Source organism: Sinohyriopsis cumingii, chromosome 7 (genome assembly GCF_028554795.1).
Source record: "Sinohyriopsis cumingii isolate HCF-2022 chromosome 7, ASM2855479v2, whole genome shotgun sequence".
Taxonomy (NCBI): domain Eukaryota; kingdom Metazoa; phylum Mollusca; class Bivalvia; order Unionida; family Unionidae; genus Sinohyriopsis; species Sinohyriopsis cumingii.
This window is the reverse complement of record NC_142967.1, coordinates 131544354-131568882: the sequence shown is the minus strand read 5'-3', so window position 1 is coordinate 131568882 and position 24529 is coordinate 131544354. Positions and strand designations below refer to the sequence as shown.

Genomic DNA, 24529 nt, shown 5'->3' with positions numbered 1-24529 from the left:
TATGGATGCACCAGTACTCAAGGATGAGTCTGTGCGCGATTATCAGTACTATTCTTATGAAGCACGAGAACCAGATCAGCGGGGGAGAATTGAATTACAAGTGCAGGATACAAGTAGATATTTCTTGCCCGCGGAAGCATTTATTGAAATTACAGGTGAAATCGTAACAAATGTTATCGCTAACCATATGCAGCTGATGTCCAAGTTGGCTTTGTAAATAATGGCATCATGGCACTATTTTCCAGCGCCAGATATCTCATAGACGGCAAAGAAATTGAGACAATTCAAGATAATGTTGATGTTGCTACGACAATTATTGGGCTGGCAAGATATTCAGATGATTACACTAGATCAGCTGGCCAAACAATGATGTTCACCAAAGACAATTCTAACTATCCTGATGGAAGACCTAGCATCGCAAGGCGACCACAAAACAATGCCAAAAATGCTAATGCCGATGTGGAAAATTTACCCTTTCCCAACACTGAATACAACTTAGGGTTTGGAACACGAAAATTAATGTTGAAAGGTGATAATAGAGAATTTTCATGTGCGATTCCACTGTCTCACATCTTTGGATTTTGTAGAAATGTCAGAAAGGCCATTTTTGGAGCCAAACACACAGTTGTACTTGTGAGAAAAGGTGATGACAATGATGCTATCTGGCGAGCAGCTGGCGTTGCTGACGGTAAAGTAAATATAAAAAGACTTGCTCTGTGGATGCCGGTGATGACTCCGTCACTCGCTGAAGAACAGCGGTTAATTTCTTTCATGGATCAAGGTGGTAAATCAATACTGTCTTGGCTAACAACCACTGACGTTAATCAAAATTATGTTGATGGGCTATTCATGTGGCATATATCATCACAGCAAGGTATTGCGGCACCAAGACATGTCTTTGTTGCGTTTCAACTTAATTTACGATTAAACAATCAAGAACGTTCTCATATGATATTTGATCAACTTGGTATCACTGCAGTATCCTTGCGAATAAACGGACATCAAGAACCATCCGAGGATATAATATTGAATTTTGGCACTAATAATGTAGCACGTGTATATGACCGTTTGATGACATTTATGGGACGTGATCAAAATATTGATACTGGTTTGCAAATATCACAGTTGGATTTTACGAGTATGTATCCGATTTATTACTTTTCGCTGGAGCATCTTGATTTAGCTAAACAATCTGTTGTTGATTTACACTTCAGAGCTAACGTAAATTCAGGTAACCCTTACAGAGCAATCGCGGTCATGCTCTCTGATAAAACAATGCTACTTGAAGGTGCTGGTGGACGAATGAGAGTCGTTGATGCACCAGTAGAAAATATGTAATATTTTCCGAAAATATGTAACATTGCTAGCAGCAACGTGTAAACAATTAGATCAATCTCGTATTAAATAAAATGTCATACAGTCATGTTAATGTCACTCTGACTCCTGGTCAGGTGAAGAAATTACAATCGAAGAACGCGAGCACATGTGGGACAAAAATAACACTAAAACACGATCAGCTAATGGGCGGTCCAAACAAAATGTCATTAACTAAAACCCAACTAAAACATTTCAATAAAGCAAAGCAAGCAACGACTGGAACTCATCTTGATTTCTCTCCTGCAGCTGTCAAAGATATGGTTAAAACAGGCGGTATATTTCCTCTTCTCGCGGCAATACCAGCACTGATAGCTGCTGTTGCCCCCGCAGTCGCTAAAGCCGCCGCGTTAGGGGCTGTTGGAACCGCTGCTGGAATGGCATTAAAGAAAGCCACAGGAAAAGGATACAAAAAAAAGGGACGCGGGCTAAGACTCCCAGGAACTCCTCCATCATGGTACCCAAAACAGTTCTGAAAACCGCTGATTTTCTACCGATGTTGAAGCTTCCAGCTTCTAATTTTGATTTGCTTGATGCTGTTAAACAATTAAATATAAAGAACTTCAGAGGCGTCTTTATGCGAGATCAATTACCAGCACGACCGAATAATCCAAAAACCGGAATTATTAATCTCGATAACAGCGATGGTCCAGGAACTCACTGGGTTGCTTACGCGATCGATCCACGTGGAATTATCTATTTTGATTCGTACGGGCTAGCACCGCCAATTGAGTTTCTTCGATATACAAAAAACATCCCCCTGACAAAGTCATGGACAAAGTCAGGTAAGGTTTGGTATTCAACGTTACCAACACAAACACTGACCGATCCTCCGATATGTGGCCGTGAAGTATTAAATGGTCTTGATGCAATCTCGAAATCAAAGATTTCTCCTCACAAAGTCGTGCATGAATACACGTTGAAATCACAGATGTGATTTCCAAATTTAAACAATCCCATAACTAATAATGGTTGATATTTACGGAAGATCAAGCAGAACAAAGGAAGAAAAAAAAGATATCGATTTATCGAAGTATGCGACCAAAGATGAAATTGATAATCTTTTAAATCTAACCGTAATAGACCCAGATGAGGTTGTAATTTTTCAAGATCGACATGGCAAGCTAAAAACCAGTAACATTAAGTGGAATGACATAATTCGCAGGGTCCTTGGAGCTACCACGGACAACATCGTTGTATTCACTGACAGCGGCAGAATCAGAGATTCGCTGATATCAATTGCAGCTCTCCGAGGTGATATGCAAAAACTTGCACTAGCCCGTGTAAGTAAGTCCGGTGATAGAATGACAGGTGAACTCAGCATGAACGGCAACAAAATAACCATTTTAAGAGATCCAACATCCCCGGAAGATGCCGCAAACAAACAATATGTAGACACGAGTGTCCACACAATCACTAGCGCCGTTGACAGTAAACTAACCAAGTTGCGGGCAGAGTATGATGTTCACGTGGGCGCGTTTACAAGACTTCGAAGAAACTTCGCAAAAACCGATGATGCCGTGGATAAGTTCTTTGGGATTCCTCCGGTCATCGATATGAAACTTTCTGAAATCATACCAAATCTTACTAATAACGCCAACGATATCAACAAGATTAATACCCGGTTAGGTGTAGTCAGAACATATAGAAGTTTTTCAGATCAAATCGCGTTGATACAAAATAGCATTGACACGATCAAACAAACACAGCAGGATATCGTATCGGGTATTCCTGAGATCGTTAGCAAAACCAGTCTGATTAAAGTCCCCACTGGAGTTACCCCCGGGCATATCACCAACATCGTATACACGGTATCATCGGGATTCGCAACATGGTCCAAACAAAATAATACTATCAAATATACAGCAACAGCCACTGGCGTGTATAGACTGTCTGTGTTCAGTGCCGCTAAGTTTGAAATCTTCACAACATATCCCTGGAGACATTCCACCGATAAGTATTCCGGGGTTGTGACTATCATATTAAACAAGGAAACCGAAGAAACATTTATACTGGAAGCCGCAGACAAGAAATTAACCGCAACATCTTACTGGTGGTGTTTGGAATTTGTAGCTGAAACGCCTCAATTGGTTACCGCATAAAATAATAAAATGGCATCAACGACAACACTAATGACAGAGTCATTAAGTGCGCAGCAATATAGATATGATCAAGTACGCGAATGGCAGTCAGAGTTAAAAAACACTATTGACAAATGCGCAACAAAGATAAAAAAATACAAACGGCGTGTAACTGTATTAGACACAATAGTGTATTCGGTATCCGCGGTAGTTGCATCTACTGGGGTGCTATTATCAGCGCTGACACCATTGACAACTGCAATCGCGATTACAATTACAGTTTCAACATCAACGACAATTGCAGGAGTTGCTAATATTATTGCGAAAAAAATATCCTCGTGTGCGCTAACAAAATTGCACGAGTATGAAAAGTTAAACAGCGCGGCCACAAGCACCTACTCGAAATTGTCGTCGTTGATATCATCCAGCCTTGATGATACAGTTATATCCGATTCCGAATTCACGTTGATGTCCAGCGCATACAACGATTACGAAAACACAAAGAACTTTGATTTGAAAACGATGAAGATAAATAATGACGGAATTACTTCAGCAGATAGTCGCAAATACAGCTCCGGTAAAAACATCAATGATAACAATATCTTCAACGCAACCAGAGTTTAATATTAATTTTCCAACTGCAATTCCAGTAAAAGAAATCGCACTGGCACAATTACGAGTATATCACAGTTGGCCCAACATCAGGTCGACATCATTTCACGGACAGTTGCCAGATAATTCATTTGTATTTTCGTATCAGAATAACCTCGACGGTACTCCAGATTGGGACGTCATTCATTTACCAACAGGGTCTTATCAGATAGAAGAAATCAACAAAGAAATACAGCGTCAAATAAAGCGTATCACGGAAAAAGAAGCAAAAATATCAATAAGTGCTCACGAGCCAACGTTGTCAACGATCATCGAAGTCGCTTCACCGGGTTACGCCGTAGACATTTATAACAGTTCAATCAGAACAGTATTAGGATGGCCTGAAAATCCACCACCGACACCACCGATACCACCTGAACCAAAAAAGTCTGATTATATCACCGATAATAAGTCATATCATGAATTTATACAGCCATACAAAGAACTTTTTGATAATATAAAAGAGTCAACGTCTAGTGATTATCGTGTCGTTGAATTTTTGTTGTGGCTTACTAGTGTTCAATATCCAGATGGAGAATATCGTGTATCTAGAATTCGTCTAAGCGAAATTATTGAATATCTTAAAATTATTAATGTGTCGCATAGAGCGCAACTAGCGCATCTACGGCAACGCTTCCAAGAACATATTTTTGATATAAGTTCACGCAGCGAAATTATTAAACAAATTGAGATATTAAATCAACTTGCCGCAGATATTGAATATCTTAACCAGCGAGCAATTCAGGTAGTAATTGACAGTAAACCCATCTTTAAACAACTATTTTTGGATAAGTTCTCGCTGAAAGAAGCTGAACTACCGAATTTTAAATTACCAGGATACGTTTCCCCGGTCATATTAAAACAATTTGTCACTGATGTCGTCGATGAGTACTTCGATGACATACTTGATCAACACAAAAAAATACTACCACCTCCAACTATCCTCAGACATGACAATTCGACAGCCAGCGATGGCAGACATATTTCTCCGGGAATCGTAAATATCACTGAAGTGGTCGCGGTCAATCTTGTGTGTGACGCAATTGATGGCAGCTACAACATAGACACAACAGTATCAAATCGAGCCCAGTAAGGGTTTATACTATACTCATTTACTCCTAAAGAACCACCTGGGTTTTATATTGTACAAGAACCAATCAATCCAGTATTTCTACAGTGTTTAAATCCAACGCTGACAAGGATGAATTTTAAAGTCACTGACCAACAGGGTAGACTTTTGGACCTGAGACATGAAACTATTAGTATTAATTTGCTGGTGAAATCGTGAAACGATTTTCAAGTCCTAAGGACTTTTAATCCTAGAGTGTTTCCACTCCAAGGATTTTCAAATCGTGAAACGATTTTCAATTAATAATATCATGTTATAATAATGTCCAAAAAATCTTCGATTTTCAAGTCAAATACCTAAAATAAAAAATATGATGATGATGAAAGTGTCTCTGACATTTGCACCGACAGTGATTTTATTGTTAGTGACAGTGATCTCTCTGACAGTGACGACAGTGATGTCACCGACGCCGACAGTGATGTCGGCAACAATAACAGTGTCATCACCGTCAGTGACAACGTCACTGTCACAATAAATTATATTAAATGATAAAAAAAATATAGCATGTATCAGCACGTGAAATGTTTCATACACGACAAACAAGTACTTGAAGAATATATCAAAAAGTATTCAGCGGAACGTCGTTGATAGGTGAAGTTAAAATAGTTATTGATAAATACGGTAATGATGATTTTTTACTGACAGAATCACAGTTGAAACAACAAGAGAATCATATCACAATGATCATGTGTTTTCCAGACCAAATCATGAATTATGCTCACTCGTGTATTTCACGGGATCATCTTGATAAGATATTGCAGTAAAAATACTTTATTCTGGGGTATTTACTAGTAAATCGGACGGTAAAAAAAAGTAATATTTTTTTTACTTTCGATTTCACTTCCTTGATTTTATCAAGGTACTCGATTTCTAAGTAAATCAAGGTGAGGTATTTACTTCCTCGTTGACGCTGTCATCGCTGACTTTGTCCTTGATTTTATCAAGGGACATACAATGTTTCAATTTTCTAACGCGATTATTTATTATCTTTTTAGTTTCATACTCGACTGCCAATGCCAGCCTGATCTTTTCAATTGCACGAGACAATGGAACACATTCATTTATTTGTGCTTCTTCTACGCTGGCCAGCGATTTATACAAATTATTTTGAATCATCTTTATGAATCGATATTGAGCAGGAAGAATATAACGCCCTGCGCATTTAGATTCATATAATGATTCAAAATCAGACAGAATTGTTTCAGGATTTAGTGATAAATTAAATCCTTGTTTTTCTAATTTTTTAATAGCATCAATCACATTATTGATATTTTCGTGATTCATATTTATATATATTTTTATATATTTAAAATAAAAAAACATCACATCTCCTTTGAGTCTCTAGGGTGTCTTATGACATCCTACCAAACTCAGGAGCGGAAACACGACCCCCAATGAGCACCTAACCTGTCAAATAACAGTCTAGAGAGCCCAGAGGGTGTGTTTGCGAACGACGAGACATTCGCCATTTGTGAACCCCTAGCTTACCATTTGATATGCTAGCAAGGTTCATATAGGGACAACACAGAACATATAACTTATCCTAGTACTTAATTCTAACTTATCCTAGGACGGTACAAACATATAACTTAATTCTAACTTATCCTAGGACGGTACAAACATATAGACAACACAGACAGATGCGGGGTTATATTCTACGTCCAACAAAGTTGCACTCCCTCCCCAAAATCAATCCCGTTGGGTGGTAAAAGACCACCCTGACGGGGCGATAACGGAGAAAGTTGTGCAACTTCGTTGGGTTTCGAAACCCCGTATATTATTCGGACGATATTGTATATAAACCGACTGATACCTGGAAGTTCAAAAATTGCTCAGCGTGATTTGTTTAAAATATCTTTTCTTAAATATGATCGTGTGAAAAATACAGATGTACCATAAACCCGAACAAGTGTAATAAAATAAAGATTTCATCCTTGATTTCATCAAGGAAAAAAATATAAATACGCGTTTGTCCCTTGATTTCATCAAGGACTTTGTCATTCTTGATTTTATCAAGGTGATAAAATAAAGGGAAGTTATTTACTTCCTTGTGCAGAAAACCGTCTGCTGTTACCTGTGAAGTGTTATAACGCGCTGTCATCCTTGACTTTGTCATCCTTGACTTTGTCAAGGTGACAAGGGGGAAATAATTGTATCATTGACTTTTACGCAGTCGCTGTAGAGTTATCTCCGTTTGGAAAATCCTCGGATTATAGTAAATTACCTAACAATAATGAAAAATAATTTTCTACTTATTATATTTTTTTGACAACGCGGATTTATATATTTTTTCTGCGACTCTTCGTACCGAAGCACTACAAATACCAAAATGCTTGCCAGCTGCATATATCGATTGAAATATTATTTCTTCATTTGTATTTAAATTTATGGATACAACTTTCTTGGCGCTATTATTGTTACGACCAGTATTACCAGCCCTACAATTTTCGCTCTGCGTCACAGATCTCAGATTGGATAAATTATTATTAAGTTTCTGTCCATCAATGTGATCAATTACAAGACCATCTTTGATCTCTCCATGGAAACACTCGTACACGACCCTGTGATTATAATAGTTTTTGCCTCCAGAAACCCTAAATCTTAGATAACCAGTATTATTAACAACACCAACTGGTTTTTTCAATTTACGATGTCTCACTATTCCCTCGCGAGATGCTTCATAATTCTTAATGGTTGGATGTGGGACAAATTCTTGGCTCATTTATATAATAATATATTTGTCTAATTTATAATTTGTCTGAAAACTTAGTTATATAATCACTCTCGGATTTCAGCGCATCTCCATTATTTTTTTTATTGTAGTATCGCTTGAGTTCACGGTATCGCTTTCCTCCGCATCCTGCACATAACTGTGTTTTACCCCTGACCCCAATGCCACATCGAAGACACGGTATCGGTCCTGTGCTTCCTCGTTTGATGCTTTGTATGTGTTCACCGCAGAATTCCTTCCTGCAGGGCTTATTACAGACTGTTACAGATCCAACTTTTAACCACTTGCAGTTATTCATTTATATATATATATATATATATATATATATATATATATATATATATATATATATATATATATATATATATATATATATATATATATATATATATATATAATATTTCTTATTTAAATATTTGTCTTAAATATAATATGAAGGAGTTATTTGGCGCCGGGAGATTCGATCTTGACAGACTAAACAGAGACTCACGACGACGGAATCTAACTGATCTATTTAATATTATCAGGGATGCCAAAAAAGAATTCCGCGACGACGGCGCATCTCATGTATGGTCGTCATTTAAAATTATCCGCGACATTGACGAAATCATCGTTGACAGCATTGATGTTGACGAAGTCATCGATGCTACAATGACTGATGCCCGAGCAAAACAATTATTGATTATCTTCCCCTTGATAAACATCAACGCGGTAAGAAATATTTTTTCAGAATAAAATTTATTGTGCAAGCAGATTCCGATACGTGGATTATCCGTGACAAACTCGACCCCGTTCTTGCTAACGGAGAGACCATTCTGTTAAGTAAAGATTCCAAACCAGGAATGCTGACCGGGATTGATAAACCATATTACGTTCGAGCGTATCCTGTGACCGCAGTCGTTTATGGAATCTATCCGGTAAAAAAACCAAAAATTGATAAACTCACCCCGATGAAAATGACTTCGTCGTTGGCGTTAAATTGTGTAGCCGAGCGAGTAATGGAACATTTTAAAAACGCAAAACGAGGAAACGGTTTAACCGATCTGCGACGTGAAAAAATATCAGCATGGGCTGAGCAAGTCAAGGATACTGGGGCATCAATAAATGTTGTTGCTGTGCTATCAAGTAAATTAAAATTTTCAATAACAGTAAAAACACTAACCGGGGAAATATTATATAATTCGAAGCATTATAAAAAATCAGGATCACCGATTGAAATTATTGATCATAACTCTCATGCCTGGACTGATGCAGTTACAATATTTCCACGAGATCGTGTTGTCAAACTTTACTCAGAAAACATATTTGATGTTATTTACACGCTGAGTAAAACCGACCCTGTGTCGGTGTGGTTATTTAGGAGTTCCGAAGATGGCGAATATGATCAATTTGTAAAACCCAACGGTGAATTATACCGGACGGAGTCGTTGCAACAACAAATGAAAAAACTCGCAGAGAAATATGTGAAAGAAAACATTGAGCAGTTATTGGTTAATTGTTTTACAGTTCCAAGTGTTGCCGCTCACGCCGCAAGAGAAAGAAATTCGTGGAGACCAACCCGAAGTCAGTTTCTTTCGGATATACATTTGAGTTGTGTCGAGTATGGGCATGGCGGGTTGTGGAATACCCGGTATGACTACCGGGATATGATTTCCGTGGATATGATTGCTTGCTACCCAGGAAGCTTTCTCGGGATGGGCGAGTGTCGCGAATACTTTAAGCGATTTGGACATCCCACGAACTCGATGACACGAGTTGCTATAAACGGTCCTTTACCCGACTTTGACCTGACAGGATTTGCTCGTGTGACTTCGTTTGAATTCGCCGCGAGACTTCATCCGTGCTGTTATGTTTGGTCTGGCAGACACTTCAGTGAAAAGCGCTGGGTACCAATAGTGTTATTGCGATATATGCTTGACAGCCGAATACTGGTATCGTTGACTGTCAGTGAAGCAATCATATCATATTGACCGCAGACCTCAGTTTGGTTGCCAACACCGGAGCGTGTCAGTGTAGATGAAGTTATTAGCGAGTATGCACAAGAGAGTCCAAATACCCCGATGGATGTCATTATTGATGAGGCTCCTAAAGTTCTTAAGATCAAACTCAGCAATAGTGAAAAAATAGCAAAAGATCTCGGACGAAGAATAATTGGTAAATTTACTCAAGGTGCTGCATATGATCACAAACTACATCACTCGCGACTGATTATCGATGATGCTGAACTAGATTTTATAATTGCTGACGCTGTTGCGAGAAATATATTTTGTAATCGGGAGGATGTGTTCTTGTCCGACGGGAAAAAGTTGGGCACAATTGTAAGTTATATCGACGGAGAATCGCCTCAATACACACATCTAAGATCTTCAATGCTGGCTTATGTTTCTATAAATTTGCTATCAATGATAAATCGATTTCCTGACACCGCAGTTAGAGTTGCAACGGATTCATTTTATATCAATAAAAGATACTTAGAATCACTGGCTTTTACAAGCAACGATGAATGGAGTTCGTGGAGAATAAAAGCGGAGATGTTACATGAATATTGTGAATCCGCTGATGTTGCAATTAAGGATGATTATTGTAAATTATCAGAAATGTCGACGACAAAGTCAATGTTGCCATCTGTGCATGATCCAACCACTAGACACAGAACCGTTTATTTAAACGGGCCGGGTGGGTCTGGTAAGACAACTCGAGCGATTGAATTATTTGGAAAATCGGATATGATTGTGCTAACACCTACACACACACTAGCCAGGGAAATGAAACAACGAGGAGTCAATTCTTGTACTTATCACAGCTTTTTCAAATACAGCGGCGGTGTGTGGACGTCAGATCGAATGGGAACAAAATATATTCCAGAGAAAATAATTTGGGATGAGATATGTACGGTGCCCTTGGAAACATTAAAAACATTTCTTGATTGGCTGCTAACGAAAAATACTGCAGTGATTATGTGCGGCGATCACGGTCAACCACCTCCGTTTGTCGGCGCATCTCCTCATGATTGGTTAAAAGATTTTGTTGATTATTACAAAGAAGTGTCTGATGATCATAGAGCACTTGATGCAACGTTGAAAGAATTTAAAACATTAATCAGATTACAGCCGGATAAAATTCAATGTGAAATTATGCGCGAGATGATTCCTGAAACTTTAATGAGCGACTTTTGGAATTCGTGGAAACCAGACGATTTGATAGTGGCAAGTAGAAAGATAGTCAGAAACACACTTCAACAGCAGTTATTTCAATTACAACAAGAAACGTTTCCAATGTTGCCAGTGCCGTTATGTTATAGACCAGCTGATACGCGGTTACAGAATATAGATGTTGATATTCCTGGGAAAACAGAGAAACAGAATTTAGTATTGAATGATATTGTGTTAGTTGATATTAATGCTGTCAAAGATGCACTAAAAATGAATAAATCCCCGTGGACGCTAGGATACGCAATGACAATTCATTCATCTCAAGGACTAACTATCAGTGATACAACTGTCTGGATTGTTGATGATCGAATCGAATGGTCAAACTTAGTCTACTTGGCTGTGTCCAGAGTCAGAAGAATATCTCAACTGCGAAGAATTGTCTTGGAAGATTCAATAGCTGATAAAATTAATAATGAAAACAACAGCGACATAATAAGAAAAAAAAATCGCCGGTTACAAACAGAGTGACAAAAAAGTAATCGCGATTTCGACCTTGATGTTGAATTTATTATTGAGTTAAAACAACAGCAGAATAATCACTGCGCGAGCTGTAATTGTATAATGCTATGGCAGTATTCGAATAAAAATTCAAGACAATTTACCGTAGACAGAAAAGATAACAATCGCGGTCATACACGTGATAATATCATGTTGACCTGTCTTGAGTACAATCGACGTCGGGGTGCTAACGCTAGTTAAGTGATCGCGGTGGTAATTGTGTGTCCTCGGGAATTACTTGTAATTGCTCACGTGTGAATCCACGTTGAGGAGCAGTTGAATCCAACCTGTAGATTGCTGGTCTACCAGTGGATCTTGTTATGTTAGATATCTTGTGTGTGGTAACACTCCAGATAGGATCAGTCGCTCTTCGTTTACCACCTTCAAGTTCACCCGGTTCATATAAATATCTAACTGTAACATCACCCAGTATCGGCTGTGCTGAAGAATCACGTCGTACGGGTATATGTTTTTTTGTGATCGCGATGGCAGGTTTCATATTGGTTGTTCGTGTAATCTCATTATTTAGCGCAGCTATCACGCTTGGTAATCTTGCAACCCATTCGCGCGATCTCGTATCCTGAATAAATTCCTTCGCGTATTGATATCCAAATAACCGCTCAGCAAGTGTTCGATTAAATCGCTCAACAATTGCCTGATCACGCTGAATTTCAGTATGTCCTCGTCTGATGGTGACGTTATGTTGCTTCATCAACGATGATACTGCACCCTGAAATTCTTTGCCAGGATCAACTTGTAATAAATTTGGCCATCGCAGACCACGTTGATAAATTCGTTCAAACGCAGAAGCAACCTCAGATGCTGTTTTAGTCGTTAACGGTTCAGCATCTTTGTATCTACTTGCAACATCAACTACAGTTAACGCGTACTTGTATGTACGTCTTCGGATAGTATCATGTGGCAGAAATAATATATCAGCTTGATGAACCTCATTTGGTACACTAACATCGAAATGTGCAAAGTGAATTTGTTTAGGGCGCGATAGATAAATTTGCCATATTGCCTGTCGGGATAACCAATTTTTAGCAGCAACTTTTGTAACTTTTGCTGCACTGGCAAGTTTACTAATTGCTGCGCTACCCCTCCAGTATCCTCTTGGGGAATAATAAATAGACTCCATTATAATTAATTACGAGCGCCTAATACAAGCTTAGATTTCATTGCGGATTTTATCAACCAGGATGCTAACTTTTCTTTGAAAGATTTATCAGTGATGACATTTAACGTATGAATTAATTTCACGTCCGCGAGATGGCGCTGTTGTAAATCCTTACTTCGGTAAGCTACATCATGAGCATGACACGCCTTATCAATAGCATTTATCGGATACTCACCTGGATTTGGCTGATCCTGAGCATCAAGTCTGATATCAAGTCCGGTTCCAGGACCACAGTAATTATATCCTGGAAGATGTTTTTCTCCTGGGTATTTAGCCCATGGTGTTCCTGGTAACTTGGCTAACTTGGCTGCGATATCACCTCCTTTTTTTAATAATAAATTTAAACTTTTTTGTGCCACATCGTTCACACTTGCCTGTAAGCGCTTGTCGATTATTTTTTGTTGTAATTGTTGTCATATCCGCAGTTGGGGTACGTGCTCGGCATTTCACACAATATAAATCCATATTATTTTTATGATATATCTAATGGAGATTACTGACTTTTCTGCGTCAAAGCGACGAGAGCCAATTAAACATAACTCAGTGCTACCAAATTCTGTTCGAATGATTATTATAGGCCCATCTGGGTCGGGTAAGACGCAGTTGTTACTTAATTTAATAATGAAGTGGATGAAGTGGGATAAATTATATTTGATAGCCCCATCTGTGGACGATCAGCGATGCTACAGCGTGTTAAAAGATTTTAACGAAAGTGCAAAATCGATAAGTGAAGAAGATGTTGTTGATTTTATAACTGATATTGATGAAGCACCGAGTATCGATGATATTGATGGGAGTATTAATAATTTAGTTGTGTACGATGATATCATGTTGGACAAACAATCAAACCCCACCAGGATATTTTCACGCGGCAGGCATAAAAACACTGATGTGATTTATGTAACTCAACGATATACACAAATCCCGAAAGTGATCAGAGATAACTGTAACGTTCTTGCGGTATTTAACGGCGTTGACGCACACACGTTACGAAATATTCATCAGACTGGTGCAGCGGTGACATGGACATAAATAAATTCAGAAATTTCTTTAGTCGTGCTCAGGCAAAACCACACGGATTTGTAACAATAAATTTACATGATCCTCGGACACGGTATCGAATAGGATTAGATACAATTTTTAGTTAGAAATACTTTGTATTTCAAGCAGCAGAGAGACTGAAACAACACCGAGTGTTTCGTCTAGTAGACCCTTGTATCGAGAAGTAGTTATATAGGTAGATATTTTTTATGAGATAACCCTTCTGGTCAGCGGAGAAAGCCTATTTATCAGTGTTTTCTGACTAGAAGGGTTTATTTTGTGAAGACAAATCTTCTATCAAGAGTGTTTTCGATAGAAGGTTCTGTTTGACGAAATAGTTGGTGGGCTCAGTCTCTCTGCTGCTTGATATCATGCAGAAAAAATGTTCTCAAAATGTAAATGTAAAAAAAGCTTACAAATCTTTAGGAGGATAAACCCTTCCAAATCAATGTGAACATGTAGTCACTCAGTTTCGACAGATAACATTATTGACAAAATTATAAATACATAGGTTTGTGGCAATAGTACAATAAAGTTGTTTTTTCGCTTGTTTATGCTTCCATAAATGCTTGTTATGGGAAGCAAGGTCCTAATCATCTTTATACAGTTTTACCTTTTGTTGAGGAGAATACTTCTTATCACATACCATATGAATTGATTATTTTTTAAACAAAATTACAAAATGTAATGTTCATATTGATTTTGTCTCGTTTTTACAAATGACCCATCAAATTTCACCAATCAGGTAAATATAGTGCATTACAATTTTGACGCTATTGCTACAAATGTACAGATTAAAGGGCGGAAATTGTCGGATAGCACGAGATCATTATTGAACTCTTGTATCAATGTTTCTTATCATATCCATTAATAATATTCCAGAACTACCAGAATGAACTTCTTACTAGACTAGACATACACGTAGTAAAAGCTGACACGGGGCGCTCATATGTAGAGTTCTACGTGCACGTGATGCACGGGTTTTTGCCAGTGGTTGGCATGAATGTCATGGCTACAATTAACGATCCGCATGCAAAGCAGACAACAATGGTTTTGTATGATAATGGTGCAGGTGAGAAACATTAACTTTCATGATATCTATTACACGAACAAAATGTGTGACTATTAAGCTATGTGTTAAATAAGCAATCGATCAATTTGCAAAGAGGATTGTGAATAGCCGCAAACGGTTGTTGTTGTTGTTGTTGTGGGGTTTAACGCCATTTTTCAGCACACGATAGGCTATACATGGCGGCCAGTATTAATGGTGGAGGAAGAACCCGGGAAAACCCCGGAAACAACCACCGACCCACGAGAAGCTACTGGAAAGCTTTCTCACATACCCACATTGGCTGAATCCGAGGCTTGAACCGGCGCAGACAGAGGTGAGATGGCAGTGATCCCTAACGGAAAGCGCTTTAGACCACTCGGCCACTCGGGGCCCCCGCCGCAAACGGTACAGAGCTACATTTTTTTTTTAGCGGACACTGGGCTGGGATGTGAAGAGTTGATTCATTCTGTCAATATACATTTGCCTGTGGCCAATTTTAGCTTCGCTGGAAATGCAAATATATTATTTGAATGTGATATCAATACATTTTATGCACAGTATAATGTTGCATCTTTGATATACCAATTGTTGTAAAAAGACTAATTTCTTATTAATGAAAAATGTATACATATCGAAGTATATCAATCATTCAGAGCATATACTCCATATCCTCTCTCTCTCTCTCTTTATACCACATACATTAAAAATAATATGGCTTTTAAAATGTTGGTATAAAGCAATTTGGTATACCAATACAATTTGTATATCAAATTGTGATCCGCCCATGGCAAAGTAATAAGCATATATAAACATTCTTGCAACTGTGTTTGTTTAGACACTTACCAAATGTATGGCGAAATTGTTGTGCAAAGTATAATGAAGTCTATTAATTGTATGTTTCATGATAATATTTGTTATTGTGTGCAACAAAAGTAAAGAAGATGTCAGATTGCATTGCGAGCTGAAATAACACCGAACACCTCGCCAAATCAACACTGACTATTCTCTTATTTGTCTGTATTTACTACAGGAATAGACATGACGAAAGACGATGGTATTTATTCACGAGCCTTCATGAATCTGTCCCTGCCAGGTCGCTACCAGGTGTCTGCCCGTGTCGAGAACGCTGCAGATACTTTTGTCTTGGACAGCGTAGTGGATGGTAAGTCGTCACAGATTATAGATAGATCGGCAATACAGTTAAACATCTTCTATTGCTACAGTGAAATTGCTTAATCTAAATATTGCAAATTGCATACATTTAATTGCTGTTGTCGTAAGAGTTGTTGGTTTATTCCAACTTACAAGCTTTGGTTTAATTTTCTTTAACTTTAATTTTCCTAAAAAGAACATTGTTTATCAGTTTAATTTTCAATAAAGCAGAAAAATATATACAGTGTATTGTATATACCCCTCAGCGGGAAAATATTGAAACCAATTAGAACGGAGACCGTGTAAAAATATCATATATACACAAGCTTACAATAGTTTACAAGAAATTTATAAAACGATTCGAATAAATTCTATCTTTGGCTAGTGAAAGAATTAAATTATTTGACGTGTTTCAAATGAACTCATATGTAAGATTTTGATTCTGACATGACTAAAATTACTAATTTTATTTGACCAAACCGTAGAATAACTTAGTGAAATTATTTTGAAATACATTCGGATGTCTATGTCGTTACACTTTTCCTTTGCACAAGGCTATAACGCCATTTGTTACGTCACTAAGTGTTATTACATGTGTATCTGAAAATCATGTTGTTACACGCAATGGATTTTATACTTAGCGAATCAAACACCAGCGTGATTTGATAGTCCACATTTTCCCATATTTCCAAGCACCTCAAGACAACAGCCGTTGTCTTCTGAATTGTTCTTAAAACGCGCAACCGGTACAGTGATTTATCACTAACCACCTTGTGACCACACACCACAAGACTCTAATTTCAAACTTGCATGGTTTTTCTCACGTTTTATATTAGTATGACCTATTAGTAAACCTTTTCGAGCTGAATATTTGTGTATCACGCCATGCATTAAAAAACACGACCCAAACACCTAATACAAGCAATGAATCCTATCTCAAGACACTCATATCTAAATGTACCCGGATAGTTCCTTATGTTAAGGACGTCCATTTTACAAAACTAGCAGTTTGCAAATTTTGAAGTCTGCACCTAGAAATTGGCCAATTATTCTTACTGAGAAATATCTTCTGAACTCAGACTCTCAATAATCAACAAGTAATCACTAAAATCTAACAAAGCAATAAAAGGAGACGTGAATAGAAATGGTACATAAGCTAGGTTTATTACGATACAAATTGCACATACTCTAAGTATATTACAATACTGTGCTTAGTATGTAAAAAAATGAAGCACTCGTGTGTCAGCTTCCTTTCACGTGGAACGAGATTGAAACAATAATATATCACGAATGACTCTGGAGATGAATGATCCATATACAAAATAGAATATTAACATCAGAGAGAGAGAGAGAGAGAGAGAGAGAGAGTTATGTTGTTGGATTTATTTGTTAACAAATTATTATGGCAAGGTTCAGTTCAATTTCATTTAAAGTATTGACGAACGTTTTAAAATTATTCACTACATCTTAAGTTATATTCAGGCTAAGAAAGAAATGTGTGTGTGTGTGTTTGTGTGTGTGTTGTGTGTGTGATTTGGATTTTTAACGTAGCTTTAACAATTTTTCAGTCATATCGCTACGATGTCTGCATTGTGACAGTTTATAGTGATGTCTAGCAGTGGGGCATCATGTCGTAGACATGTAGCGTGATATCCAACCCAGTCACATTATCCTGACACCAGGACGACCCGTCCTAACACTAACCTCATAATGCTGAGCGCCAAGCGAAGCAGCTGTTAGTACCATTTTTGTAAGTCTTTGGTATGACTCGGCCGGTGATCGAACCCATGACCTCCCGCATCCGAGGCGGACGCTCTAACCACTAGGCCACAGGAGCGGTCTTAAGAAAGAAGTAGATTTGTTACAGATTATGATGTGAAGAAATTAATCGGTTACAGAAAATGTAATAATTGCGCGTCACGTAGAATACCTGTATAAAAATAGTACATGGTAAGAGATAACGGGTGATCTTGACCTTGCTATACTGACTTTTTATCCTCTTAGACTTCGATATTCCATGGAAATCAAAAACCGTAAAACGATCAATTAATGCGCCAACTTTGAGGCAGCTGACAGGACATATCTTTGATATCGCTCGGGCTGAAGATCTAAACTCAACAAAGGACGTAATTCCACCATCACGTATCGCCGATTTGCATGTGGTAGAAATCTCGAAAGTGAACAAGACAGCCATGTTGTCGTGGACAGCGCCTGGTGATAATTTAGATGAAGATAAAGGTATATCACGTGCAAGATATCTTTTTCTTTTGATTTCTAATTTTCGTATACATACCATTTAATTTTTTTTATAGTTTTTATGGCAGGTTTGCATAGAGCATGCCTGGAGATCATAAAACGTTTGAGCGGGAATTTGAATTTGAGGCTTTGCTTCATTAAGTCACGAAATACGTTAGTTTTGACATGTGTCGATTGATTGGCTCAGACTGGATAATCATTCTTCATCTGAAACTAATAGTTTTAGGATTTCCAGAGCAGAACAAATGCAAAGTGCTTAGACGCTCGGTGAATGCGTCATGTACACGAAAGATCTGATTTGAATGTAGTACCACAGAATCACCAAAATGTATTACGCACGCAATGTATATTATAATACAAATGAGCTTCATGTGGAATAAATGGTTCTAAGAAACCAACAGGAATAATATGCATGTAAATTCCTTAATTACATTAACGATGTCACGACACATATATTCCAATCAAGCTGGGTGTTACCTACGAACTAGATAAAAAAAAAAAAAAAGATTCTAAGAGAACTTCTAGGTGAAATGGCTGCGGCTCAACCACAAACACAAGAAATTATCTGATAATATTGACCATTGTTGTTTGGATATTTGTCAAATTACTCAACCGTCGTAAATTAAAATTTCATAATGAAATGACTATGTGCAAAAATGTTCTTTCTATTTTCAGTGGATCACTATGAACTTTTCAGTGGTGTAAACATTGACGATGTGCGAGAACTACTTTCAGTGACCAATAAGCACAACCTCCCCATGCACAGATTGATTCGGACCAATATTGTGCCGAGGGGGGTTACGTTTGGTTTTCAGGAACATTGTGTTTGGAAGGCTCCACCTGATCAAGTCGACTTCCATTGCAAACTTCACTACGCCATTGTGATCCGCGGTGTGGATAGCATTGGAAATGCTGGGAAATTGTCAAACATTGCCACATTTTCTTTGTCATAGGCAAAACTTAATTTACCATACATTCGGTGGCATATCTCTATTGCTAATGTGAACATCTATTCAACTGAAAATTAGGTTCCTGCTTTATATTTAAATACCGTTAATATGAAATTATACAATATGCGAACTTGGCTGCGGATATCATATTTGAGAGAGATAATAATACTGCAATTATTTTAATATTTGAATCATTATTGTTTTTGTTTCATATCACACACGCAAACACTCACATTCACTCAAAACCGACACGAGAGTCTATTGCGACATTTGTTATCATTATTTTAGATTTAGTGAAACTGCAACATGTCCATTCATGTCGATCTTTGCTAGTACAGATGACACTTTTTGCATTTTCATTTATTCCCTTGCCCGGGGGTGGAGAATAATATAAATAGGTCTCGTAAAAGTTAAAATATCATGAATCTGTAATGCGAAGGCAGTTGAAAAGTATCTTAAAATATATTTGAATCAAATATAAAGTAAATTACAGATTCATATTTGACAAATTGTGATACTTCGCTCTTAACAGTGGAGCTTGAAATTTCAGCGTTATGCTAATTAGATGCAAATCATCTGCCTTTTTAAAACACGAAGAAGAAAAAAAATTTCTGACAGAATTAGGAGTGTTAATACGTCTTATCTCATTTATATTAATTTTCGATAAAACATGTCTTTCGGATATACTTGTCGTTGCTTTACTACAAGAGTTAGAAAATGTGCAGAAGTTCAAATACTCTGAATTGTAAGTGTGGTTAACTGATCAATCTACATACATATTACACAGACAAGCACGGAAACGATTTCATTAATAAAGAGTATATGTATATCACGCAGATGATTAATTCTAGTCAGAATGTGTGGCCAATGTGTAATCGGCACAACACCACTTCGTCTCTGCGGTTTTGTTCTAAGCAAGAGATGAAACTCGCCAGCAGTGAGTTCGATGTCTTTAGGTTTGTTTGTGAAGTTTTCATGCAATATATTTTGCCAAGTAATTACAACCATGTTATTTATACAATATTTGAAGTCAGTATATGGAATCATTCATTCAGACACGGGTGACTGCGGGGCATCTATATTAGCTTTATCTGCCCTGTCATTAATTACCCATCATACAAATGTGACTAGGTAGCAAACAGTACACCGTACATTTCCCAGATTGGATGAGCACACCATGTTTCTGTAATATCTGTGATACTAACGTGTTGTCAGGTTTGAAGCTTTGCCAGGGAATCTGAAAAGATGAAATTTTTTTATGAGAGAGACCTCAATATATCTTTAAAGCTTTGAAAGTGTATATAACGTCTGTATTACAAACTGAGGAGAAGCTGGAATTGATTTTGGTTTATGCGCATACAACATATACGAGGTTAGAAAATAGTGCTGAAGTATACTCAAAATCCAGCTTCGTTCGTCTCAAATAAAGTGATGGTTCATTTGCTTTCCAATGGGGAAGTTATAAATGCACCCGGACAGAGTCCAACTCCCCGATTGTGTGGATAGTTTTGATTGCTAAAAGATACGATGTATCGATATTCTTGCGAATGTCCCAAAACAGAACTTGATCTATATGGCATGCCTCTGATGAATTTAATCGCCTTGACCACCCCAGCTTCTATTGACTTTGAAATCAAAGAACAAACTGATGATTAAATCGATATGAATAACAGTTACTTCAACCAGAAAGCTAAAGTTCTCAAAAGTGAGAGTACTAATCCATCCAGGTGACGATACTAGAGCAGCTCCCGTCAACATTTTCATAAATTGTCATGCATCCTAAGTGTATATGTACCTGAACAACAAACTGGTCAGCAGCAGTTTGGACCTTCACTCTTAACTAGCTTACGTTGAGAATTTCCTGATATACGAAAACAAACCCATCTGGCTGTGCTCATAAGCATGGAAAGAAAATCAAAGAAGGGCGTAGCTCAGAAATTATTCATCGTTTGCATTTGGATTTATGGTTGAAAGACATTGTTGAATGGAAGAGGTAAGACTGAGATGGAATTGAAGTAGCACAGTGTTCCATTCGATGTCAAATCCTAACAATTACAAAACTATCATCGAAGAAGATATACTCTATATACGACGAATGGAAGTTTTACCTCAAGATGGAAACGACATCAATCAAGCTCTGGCCAGAATGATAGTCAAGTATCCTGTACAAGTGCAAGTCAAAACGTTCACTATTGCCTCTGAACTCCCATCCAAGATCCAAGATCATGTTTTCCAAGGACAGCTGCCTCAACGTTTGCTCATCGATCAAAATCCTTTCAAGTTGCAACGCTTCAACATGTACAATATAGAAGTGATCCGAAACGGATACCCGTTGTTTAACATTCGTTTAAACTTAACTTTGCCCATTAAAATTTTATTTGACTCTGTTTGAAGCCACGGGAGACAACATTACAACATTGGATTCACCGCCGATTATTCAGGATGAGAATGCTTGTGTGGATTCACTTTCATTCCAGACCAAGGCAGTAACAAGGAACATTCCACCCTATAAAATTAGGCAACCCCATGTGGAACTTTCAGTTTACATCGGCCCTCTTGCTAACAGTGAATGTGACCTTGTAGGCAGAATTTGGTAATATTTTGGAAATCAAGTCTGAGAGAAGTAGTGCGAGACTATTGAAAGCAAACTTGTAGCACAGGCGCATGGATAAAAGTGAACATGGTGTTTTCCATCCAGAAATGAAACGACACAGACTCAGACATAGGTGACACACAGACTCCATCTGCAAGAGAAGAAAGAAGCAGTCATAATGTCACAATGGTCAGACCAAGGACAACACTTATTTTCTTGTTGTACACTTCACTTAGCTAAACGAATCGTACTTCTGGCAGCAGTGTTCGTAGTCTCCAAGCAGCATGATGAACTGGAAGGAAAGAAATGGGAATAGGAAGAGGAGAAACAAAAGGTACAATATCAGTTCTTCCCTCAACGACAGGAGCAGCAATGGCCAAAACACGAAGAGTCCATCAACTTGATAAATGAGAATTGGGAAATTGATGCTAATCAGCCTAACTTTTCCCGCTCCATCTTTGACAATCCTTGGCGTGGAGACCGATTTTCAAATATATGTACTGACTGTGGAGTACAGCCTGAGAGGCGTGTTCACTAAAGTAGACCGTAACTTTAAAAACAAAAATCGTTTTAGGGCCACTCATCTCTGCCAGAAACTACTGAAACTATTGTCAACATTCTATATGTTTTTGTGCCTGAATGTTTGTATTTTCGTATGTCTTGTTTTCCACATGAAACAAAAACTTAAATTCCCTACCCTCTTCACTTATGCCTTTTGTGATAATCTTTCAGTGTGAGCATTGATTGGCTAGCATGAAAATGTCTCAGGGCACTCCTTGACCCTGGAAGTCATATAAAATGTCCCTTAACGTACTCATCTCAAAATGACGTCATATCTTAACCTAAATTCTGATTGGGTAAAGCAAAACATGACATGGCTGGAATATGTCGCACGTTTTTAGTTGAATGGAACCTCCGAATCTGTTTTATCCTCCCATAGACTCTATATACAGGTGCTTTTTGCGCATTGTGGGCTTCTTTGTTAATTCTGTCATCGTGGCAAATCAACATTGCGAAGTGAGCAAGTTAGTACAGGCTATAAGCTAACTGCAAAGAAGTTATACACCTTCTGTAGCCAATGGACGTAAGAAAAGACACGTTTACAACAGCAGCTAAGGATGTAGTTAGAGAAGTCATGGGGGAGGATAAGATAAAGATTTAGAGGTTGGGATGCGGGCAAAAGGAAGAGAGAAAGAGTAAATATGGAAAATGTGCAGGAACGCTTCAGCCAAAACTGGATTAAATTTCAGATGAGGCCAATATCTTCAAGATATGGCCACTAAAGGAATGTGTGGCCAAATAATAGCTTTTTGGGGACTAAAATCAACTGCCCTTTTATGGGCCTCCCTGCCCTTTCAAAAAGAGTGATATGCTATTCAGTCATTTTCAATATTTATGTCTTTAGATGTCTTTCACAACTAAAACTTAAACCCCCTTTCCGCTCTTCTGTTATGTGTGACAGTATGATAGTATATTTGTGTTAACAGCGTGTTCGCACTCCGAACTTTTTGTGTACATGTGTAAGCACTTCTATACTATTGCGTGCGATATTATATTATGCGTGTGTGTATAGTGTGTGTTTACATTTCTAAACTTTTCGATGATGATCCTACGTTTCTGTATATGCGTAATCAGTCCCGTTCTTTTAGTTTGCAAGTACGTGTAGATGTTGTTCACTAGATCAATGAGTGTTCGTCCGCAAATGTAGATGGTGTCAGTTAGAGGGCGTGGTGATTAGTACGTGTGGGCGCTGGACACTAAAAATGAAGTAATATTTAACATAATCTTATTCCTTTTACCCATCATTCTTTGATCCACCTAAGAATAAAAATGACACAATGGGGTGATAATGTTAATTTCCCCCTTGATACCACAGCGACTCAAGCTATTAAAGCTATGTACTTTTTAACATCAAATTCTTATTGACCTTATATCAACTCATTTTAAAATTGCGGCCGTAATGTTAATTCTCATTGGCCCCTTAGAGGCCAACTTGACTTCATATTATCCCTAAGGATGTGTTTGTTTCAACATGTAAACTTGAACATTTCGTGTTAGCTCTGTAAACATTTACAAAATATGTCATCTGTATAAATGATAAATAAAGAACATAGCAAAATAATGTGATTTTGCATCTCTGTTTTATTCAAAATGGCTGAACGTAATCAGGGCAAACGCTGTCCAGTTTGGAAGTATTTAATAATTTCTGATTCCAGCAGAAATCAGAAGGCTAAATAAAACCAGTGTCCTTCAAAGGTTTCCGACATTGACGGTAGCACCGATGCGATGACCAACCACTTGAAATATATACACAAGACTTTTAAACGTAAAGCAGTATCAATATGAGGCATTCTGACTTTTTTTTATACTGATAATGTGAAGGCCTTTTATTCATCACGGATTCATCCTTGAATCGCATACATGATAAACATGAACCCGTGGTGAGCCTCCCCACGTGGATGCCTACAAGCGAAGTTATTATACTAGTTGCAGTAGTCAGGCTAATACACTTATGAAGCTACCTACGACTGCGATTATAGATCGCAACTATCTTCATAAAATAAGTTATGCGGATATTGTTTTCTCTGTCCGCAAATATAGCAAGCAGAATACATTATTATTGACCATGA

General features: G+C 37.8%; 1 protein-coding gene across 1 annotated transcript in view; it reads left to right on the top strand.

Annotated features, from left to right (window-relative positions):
• The window catches only part of LOC149796140 (calcium-activated chloride channel regulator 2-like), a 39710-nt gene extending 15689 nt beyond the window's left edge, over positions 1–24021 (top strand). Inside the window, exons 5-8 of the mRNA XM_089966056.1 lie at positions 14780–14969; positions 15979–16110; positions 18105–18338; positions 19032–24021. Of these exons, the coding sequence (XP_089822182.1) occupies positions 14780–14969; positions 15979–16110; positions 18105–18338; positions 19032–19309 (834 nt within the window). The 3' untranslated portion in view covers positions 19310–24021. The remainder of the gene's footprint in view (positions 1–14779; positions 14970–15978; positions 16111–18104; positions 18339–19031) is intronic.
• The last annotated feature ends 508 nt before the right edge of the window (positions 24022–24529 follow it).